At 41.2% G+C, this 8,153-nt stretch overlaps 1 protein-coding gene across 1 annotated transcript; it reads right to left on the reverse strand.

The window, feature by feature from the left end:
- Positions 1–2,146: 2,146 nt before the first annotated feature.
- On the reverse strand, positions 2,147–5,800 carry NEUROD6 (neuronal differentiation 6). The gene is made up of 2 exons (XM_012640687.1): positions 5,284–5,800; positions 2,147–3,981 (listed from the first exon to the last, which is right to left on the reverse strand). Exon 2 carries the CDS (start codon positions 3,958–3,960, stop codon positions 2,947–2,949), a length of 1,014 nt encoding a protein of 337 aa, XP_012496141.1. The 5' UTR covers positions 3,961–3,981; positions 5,284–5,800; the 3' UTR covers positions 2,147–2,946.
- Between the last annotated feature and the right edge of the window lie 2,353 nt (positions 5,801–8,153).

An 8,153-nucleotide genomic window follows, 5' to 3' on the forward strand; every position in this document is an offset into this window, starting at 1 on the left:
AGGAAGAGACTAGACTTCTGGTGCCCCTGGAGCAACCAGTCCTAGACTATCTACCATGACTTCTTTTATAGGAGAGAGAAATATATCTTTATTTTGTTGAGGCCACTGACATAGAGATATCTATCTATCTATCTATCTATCTATCTATCTATCTATCTATCCTAATCCTGGTATATATGATATGTGTTGCGCTACTCAAGCACAACATAGTACTCCCGCTTGCATCAGTCACTGAAGGAGGGAGCATGCATTGGATTTATGCATTCAAGTTATTGAAGAAATTTCTTATTCTCTGGGGTGAAAAGCCATTCTATGGCTTGAGTTCCTTAAGCTCTGAGATGAGAAGCTTCTGCAAGTTTGCTTCTTCCCCAGACATTCAGCCAGCTGCATTTCTTCTTAGCTCTCCCACATGGCCAGAGACCGGAGACGGCAGAATACATCTCCTGTTGCAATCTCTCCTTCCAGCATGAATTTGTGACCTGGAAACACTGTGAGGGTTTCAAAAGCTTGTTTGAACCAACAAGATTCTGAGCAGGCGCGATGCTGTCCTCAGTCGGGCGGCAGGTCACCTTGGAGTAAGAATGAGAGGAGACCACACCTATTCTGCTAGTGATTAAAAAAGGACTGCTTAAAAAAAAAAAAAAAAAAAGTCAGGTTCTTCTATTTCCAGGCGCGTTCTCACTTTCTTGCTGTTTGTTCAGACGGGGTGAGCAGTGACCAGGCTTTTAGTGTCTGAGGGGCCTTAAAGGGGCGCGGCAGTCCTGGACTCGGTCCCAGGGACAGCAGGTTTTGTACGCATATGGGAGAAAGCAAACGCGAGTCACTCCTGTGCCCAAGACAGGCAGAGGGGACAGGCGGCTCTCTACCTTAGGCAAACTTCTCTCTGACCCGGGAGGGCACAATTGCTCTTCTTTCCCCGGCTTCCTTCGCCCTGCCCTCGTGGGATTTGAATGAACAGGTGCTAACACACCCGCTTAGCAGGGCGCGTTCATCACCCGCGACTCCCGCGCCAGCAGCTGCTGGGCACCTTTGCTGCCGCGCGCACCAAGGCCTGGGGACTTCAAGCCGGGAGGGCTGAGGACAGGGCGACTACACCCTCTGGAGAAGGGGGGGCAGGCCTCGCAGCCTCGGCTCACGGAGTCCTGCCGGCCTGGGAGGGGAGGACAGGGTCCGCTCCTGGCAGCACTCGGGCAAACCGGAGCGGTGGCTGCCGCCGCCGCCGCCGTGTTCCCCACTTGCGACGGGCGCGGGGCAGGCTGTGCTAGGCCCGCGCGCTGCGGTGCGCTGGCCGGTAGGTGCCCCGCGACGCTCGGCCCCTTCCCGGGCGGGCGAGGTCAGCGTGGGCGCCGCGGCCAGGGCTGGCGGGGCGAGGTCCCCCGGACCCCAGGGCGCCCACTGCGGGCGGGACGCGGGCGGTGCAGGCTGTGCTCCGACCGCCACTGCAGGGGTCCGGCGCCTCCTGCAGCCTCTCCCTGCGCCGCCAGCCAGGCCCCGTCGTGCCTGCGGACGCCACGGGGGCAGGTTGGCGGGGCGCACCCCAGTCCCGCTCTGTCCCGCCACCCCCGCACCCACTTTCTGCTCCCCTCGCCAGCCTGCGCAGCTGTCCCCCTCCTACCCCTGGGAGGCAAACCTGCACCAGAGGGCATCTTGAGCGAGGTCATTGTCACCTCGCCTTTTATTCTAGAAGGGACTCAATCCTGCTTGAGGGCTTAGCTCCAGAGGCGCTGTTAAAGTAAGTTGGTGGTGGCCTTTTGTAAGGAAACTTTTAATCACACAGAATTTAGCCTCTGATCGGCCAGACTTATTACACGGCGCAGAGTAAAACCTTCCATTTTTAACATCCACTCTGGTGTTTGCTGGAAATTTGCCACCGAATTTAGGCTTGAGTTGAAGGTTACCAGGATTTATCATTGTTTCCCCAGGATGTTTAACCCTCATGGGCTCCTCTTCTTTCATTTAAGACACTTAGGAAAAAAAAAATCTTGTAAGTGTTTTGGCCATTTTGTTTATAAAATTTGTTTTAGCTCTTATGGTTTTGTAATCCAGAAATATTTCTGAAATGGAGAGGGGGGAGCGTTAGAGACAGAAAGCAGCTGTGTACCAGTAAATAATAAGTATCATGCAAAAATATCACAGCTAATAGATGTCCTTGATGAGTGGAAATATGTATGTTTAATTGCTTTTAAAAATGTGGGGTGGAAAAACACAATTATACATTGTGATAACAAACCTGTACAGATAATTTCTGAACGATACAAAACAAATGTTGAAATTTTTTTTCTTTATAATTGAAATAATTTTCCCCAAATTATGACACCGCCTTCCCAAATATTATGTTGCCCCCTATGCAAATACTTGAAGAGGAATGGTTACTGATGGAATGCATTTAGATTCATCATTAATGAAAAGAAAATTGCATAGCTTTTTATATTGTTGCACATCTTCAAATGCCTCTTCCAATGTCATTGTCAGCTCAGTGATATTCTCGATATTTAAAAATTTCAATTTTTTCAAAGATACAGAATATATAATTTCTAATAATTATAAACACATCATTTTACTCATCTGATTTTAATAACATGCATTTTATAATTACCGTACAACCAAAATAGACTGTTATGTTGTGTGCATGTCTTTATTTAACAGTATATTCTTAGACACCTTGTTTAAACAAATTAAATGAATTTAAAAGAAAATAAAACAAGAAAAAAAAACCCTTCAGTAGAAACAATCACAGTGCTTTACAGACAAAAGGAAAGGAAAAGAAGTTCTCATACGAAAAGAGATTTATTATTACATAGAAAATTCTCACAATAGTTGAAACACACTTCAGAAACTAGTAAACACCTTAGATAGAGTTGTGCCAATTACTCAGCCCACAAGCATCTGCTTTGTCTTAATTAGACGGGGGAGGTGAATGACCACTGTTTATTTTCATTTTCCTCATTAATTATGAAAAACTGCATTTAATTCATCTTGCATGGTGAGAGATTGGCTGCGCAGATGTAAGTCGTAAGGGAAGTGGCTGTCGGTGGGCAACCTGAACATGGCACCCTGCCCAAGGGGACCCCTGGGTGGCACTGCACAGTAATGCATGCCGTAATTGTAATTTTTGCCATAGTCCAAGGTTTCTTCTTGCTTCAGGGAAAATATCCCATTATAGTTAATTGGGGGAGGACTTAAGGGACCTTCAAACTGAGGGCTGGCACACTCAGGGGAAGTGCTTTCATAGAAGGATTCGTACGCACTGCAATAATTGTAGGGTTTCATGGACTTGGAATTATCAAGAGTCCCATGCCCCGGGGGCGTAGTGAGCTCAGGGCTGTGGTAGGGCGGGTAGAAAGTAGAGTAGGGTGACCTTGTGTGATGCCCGGCCTCCCCCCCCTGACCCATCAGGAAACTCCTGGCGTTGAGCTGCAAGCAGCCTGCCACCAAGTTTGTAGTTGGCTGGGAAAGACCTTTGCATAAGTTTTGGACGAATGTGAGCAGATCTGGTCTCTTGCCGATTCTCAGAATTTCAGAAAGTGCCCAGATATAGTTTTTGGCCAGTCGTAAAGTTTCTATTTTGGACAGTTTTTGGGTTTTAGAATAACAGGGGACCACTTTTCTTAAATTGTCCAGAGCGTCGTTGAGACCGTGCATCCTGTTCCTCTCTCGGGCATTAGCTTCCTGTCTCCTGAACTTGACCCTTTCCAATCGGAGCTTGGTCGTCTTTTTTTTCCTAAGACCCCTCCTTCTGGGCAACCCATTTTCATCTTCCTCTTCCCTGTCTTCCTCCTCTTCTTCTTTCTCGGTTTCTTCTCCAGGGGCCCTTTTGATGCTCTTTCCTCGAAGCACGATCTGTTTGGAAAAGCTTTCTGGTTTCTTAATTTGCTTCTGGTCCTCGCATTCTCTAGAAAACTTTCTGCACATCTGGGATTCTGGCATGACAACAGACTCATCAAATGGTAGTGTTAACATGGTTCTCTAACCTTAAATTACCTGAAAAAATGCCAGCACAATATTTAAAGTGTTTTCATTTTTAAAGTTTAGATACTTAAAACATATTTAAGGACTTAATCGCAAGACTACAAAAACACATGAAAAAGACTGATTCCAGGACTCATTTTTTCACACTAAATATAATTTTTGAGTTTATGAAAACTAATAATTATGAAAATATTGATGCATGCAATAGGATTAATTTATACAGCAAATTATCAAAAGAAAATAAAACATGAAGTATTTATTGTGATACCACCACCATCTCCATTTGTCTTTGATTTTTAAACTGGATTTTAATACTCAAAAAAGATCATGGAATTTAAGCAAATGCAAAACATGAGATACCAATGCAGAATTTCATTAATTCCAATTCCCCTGAGTACAAACTGAGAAGAGAAACCAGTTTTTAAAATGAAAAGTGCTACCTCTCTATGAGCTGACAAATTTATGTTCTTTTTCAGGAAAAAAAATTAACCTTAACTTTATTTGCTGTATCATACAACTTTGAATTTAGATAAGTGACTGTGGGAATATACAAATTTAAAGAAAAGATTAATCAGAGTCAATTTTAAAACTGATTTTTTTTTTGAGATCAGTAAAGAATTATGTAAAACAGCACTATTTTCCCAGCCTCCAGAAAGAAAAGGGGATTAGGCTAATTTGAAATAAACTCTATAAATAAACAAACAAACAAAAAAATCACTGGTAATGTCTTTTAACCAAAGAAAATGTTGAGACTGCTTTTATTTACATTTAAAAATTTTCCGAATGTAATTGTCTGTTTACTGCTGTTCAAATCATCCCGGACAAAAAACACTCTCGTAGTGTTTTTGTTCTATGAGCCACAGAAGTCTCCCTCTAGCTAATATCTGACAGGAACGGTCCAAGGATTCTGACTGCAATTGTGCACGTGTGTTCAGAATCCCGAATGAAAGGGGAAAATAATTTGTGTTTCAAAAGCATTTTGTTTTTTGTTTGGTGAAGCAGCAAGTATTTTCATCTAAAGTCTTCAAACAAATAGGCACATTAAAACACAGACTTTTCAATTGAACAATCTCCAGCCCCCTCAGCACACACACATACACACGTACACATACACAAACTCTTAGTAATGTCCACATACTTGTAGTGTTACATAATAGCAGTAAAAGTATGTGATAATTACATCATAAGAATGAAATATGATAAGAAGTTATAGATGGCAAAGAGCATATAAATGCTATAAGACAGTGACACTGTATCTTTAAATACTTGCATGCAAAGCCAGCATCAATTGAAGTATATCTTTATTTATATTACCTTAGGTTTTAATTTCATTCAATAATCAGTTTTCATTTTGGATCTTCCAAATCTTTTCAGGCTGAGTGTCGCATCGTCTCCTGGAGTCTCTAGATCTGTGTATATCTGCACTATCTCATTGATCTCTAAAAAGTGACATTGATGCCAACTGCCAGAGCTGGTACCCATGCCATCTGCTAGTGACGTCACAGGGCAGAGAGAGCCATGTGATCCTCTCTCTTGGGACCTTCATTCTGCACTGATCATCTGGCATCCCTGTAAGTGGGTACCAGCATTCATGCATCAACACAGAAGGTTAGACTGATAGGAAAAAAAAATCTGCACCAGCATTTCACATACAGTAGGTGCGTTTCTCCTCGAGCTGCTTGGGTTTCACTAGCAATCTGTAGCAATAGCTGTGTGAGTGTTCAGTTTCTCCCTGCCAACGGTGCAACTGTTAGGTGGTCGTTAATATTCCATTCATTTACAAGGTGGGCTTTTGTGTGCGCGAGAGGTTTTTGTTGTTGACGATGATGCTGTTTTGTAAAGATCACCATCCCATTTGTGCATCTGGGTACCCAGGAAAAGAAAGCCGTGAAAAGGTGCTAGAAACTCGTCTTAAGATGCTTCACCAGACTAAGATTTGTGTAAGCAAAGAGGGGTCAACAAAGGTCTCCTTATTTCCTTGTTTTGTTTCACGGCATGTAACTTAGGAGTGTGCCTGGGTGTTCTCTTATTAACATGTAAGACTTCTGTGCTTCTTAAGAATTTGGAATAAAAGAACAGTTTCTCCATCTGGGGTCTGTGAAAGACATCCCCCGATGCTCCCCTTCCTACACTTGCTGGTTGCTTTCGGCAACTTTTGCAGAGACACTGCAAGTCTATTGTTAAAGATTTCAAACTACATATTTTGTCCTCTGCCGAAAGTCACTAACTTCACTCTTTTATTGTACCCATCTCTTCCCAGCGTTAACTTCCTCGTTCTTTCTCATTTCATTTCAGACACAATAAACATAAAAATTATCACTTAGGTTTTTGTCTTTCTATCCCTGGCATTCCTCTGAGTAGTTTGATCAAAGATTAGTTTTCTTGTTTTTTTGGAGCTTTCAGATTTTTTTCTTTCTCCTAAAAATCTTATCTTCATATTTTTTTTCTCTAAACCAACATTAATTTAAATATCTTCTTAGTCTTACATCAGTGTCCAAATGTTTTCCCTGTCAGGCATATTTCATATTTTTCTTTTTCCCCTACTCCTCCTTTTTGGTTTCTTCTGAACAAAATCAGGGTAGAAACAGTTAAGCAAAGCTGGCAGAGCTTTGTAGATAAAACGCACTGCAAAGCCAGAGGCAAACTCCACCTTCCTCTCCTTTTCTCTTCTTCCCAACTCCCCCGCCACCCCAAAAAATAAGGACATTTTATTTCAGAATTGCCGGTCAGTAAAGTAAAAAGTGCACTTTAAAAAAAAAATAAAAAGTTAAAAAAAAAACAAATAAACACAACCTTTGTTGTTTGACGACTGAGTAATCTGTTTCTATAAAGTGGGAGAGTATGCTTTTGGTATTAAAGTAATCCCTGGCAGAGCTGGAACTGTTGAATCTGTGTTAGCATTCCCCTTATAAATCCCTCTTTTGAGAGGTTTAGAATGCTGCTGCTTTAATGCACTTCGGATCCAAATTGGCACCAGGGGCCTCACACTAAATTCAATTTTGCTCCTGTCATACCCTACTCATTTCCGCCCGCCTCAGAAAGTTGTTTGACGTTTCCTGGACAGTTCTAGAAAAGATGGGGAAGTTGGCAAAAAGGGGAATCAAAAAGGTAAAGGTGGATAATTTTTCTGTCTTAATGGCCCAGTAGGGAACACAAACTTAAAATAAGAGTAGGACTATAAATTCATAAGTTGAAATACATAGGTTGGCCTAGCTCATGTTTTTTAAAAAGTCAGACATAACATAGCCATTTTAAAATTTGTTGTTTAAGCGAGTATCACTTGGCAATGGGTGCATTGAATATGTTTCAAACAGCTTCTGATTCAAAAACTACACCACTTTTTATATTAAGACAGAGAATTTCCATAGGAAAGCCAGATACAGAATTTTATTTGTCTAAAGTATGATTTAATTTTTAAATGTAAAGGAGCTTACGTATCGGAGTCATAAGCCACAAAGCAGCCAGTAGTACTATTATGAATTTTGCATATCCTTAACTTGCAAAGTCTCCAAACCTACATTGCATTAAAGGCATCATCACAAACATGAAAATCAAAATTTAAGGAATAGATGACATGATGTGCCAGTAGAAAAATCATCACCAATGTGGTTCATTGAAAAGATAGATTTTATATTTCATCTTTGCATGTGCAAAAAAATGAGAAACAGTTTATTGATGGAAACATTTGGGGCTGTTCTATTCCTGCCATTGATCACGAAGGAAAAACCTTTGATGGTGATGGGTGGAGTCGCAGAATCTGCCTTCAGCTTTTCTATTAATCAATTGTTAGGATGCTTTATTTTTATTTTTATTTTTTCAAAAGCAAGGAGGGGGAAACAAAAAGTTGTTATGTCAAGATTTAGCAAGGATTAAGTGTGTTTGTACAATAATCTTTCAAAAGAAATTTTGTTATGCATTTTCTACTATAGTTCCAGATATGCAAATGCCCGTGCTGTTAATATGCATTCATAACATACACCAGAAGGGCTGTTCTACTCTCTACTAAGAAAGCATGTTAACACCTATACTCCAAACAGAAATACATTCTGACTTATAGATGAATACTCAGAGTACGGGGAGTATATGATCACCATTTCTATAATATATTTTCTCATGTTACAACAATTACTGCACACTAAAGTTCACATCTAGAACTCAATTCAATATTAATTTAATTGATATGA

This window comes from Propithecus coquereli, unplaced genomic scaffold (assembly GCF_000956105.1).
Source record: "Propithecus coquereli isolate 6110/MARCELLA unplaced genomic scaffold, Pcoq_1.0 Scaffold156, whole genome shotgun sequence".
Classification (NCBI taxonomy): Eukaryota; Metazoa; Chordata; class Mammalia; order Primates; family Indriidae; genus Propithecus; species Propithecus coquereli.

What these genes read in the sequence shown, in the direction of transcription:
- NEUROD6 (XM_012640687.1), bottom strand. Translation starts at nt 3,960, where the DNA reads ATGTTAACACTACCATTTGATGAGTCTGTTGTCATGCCAGAATCCCAG.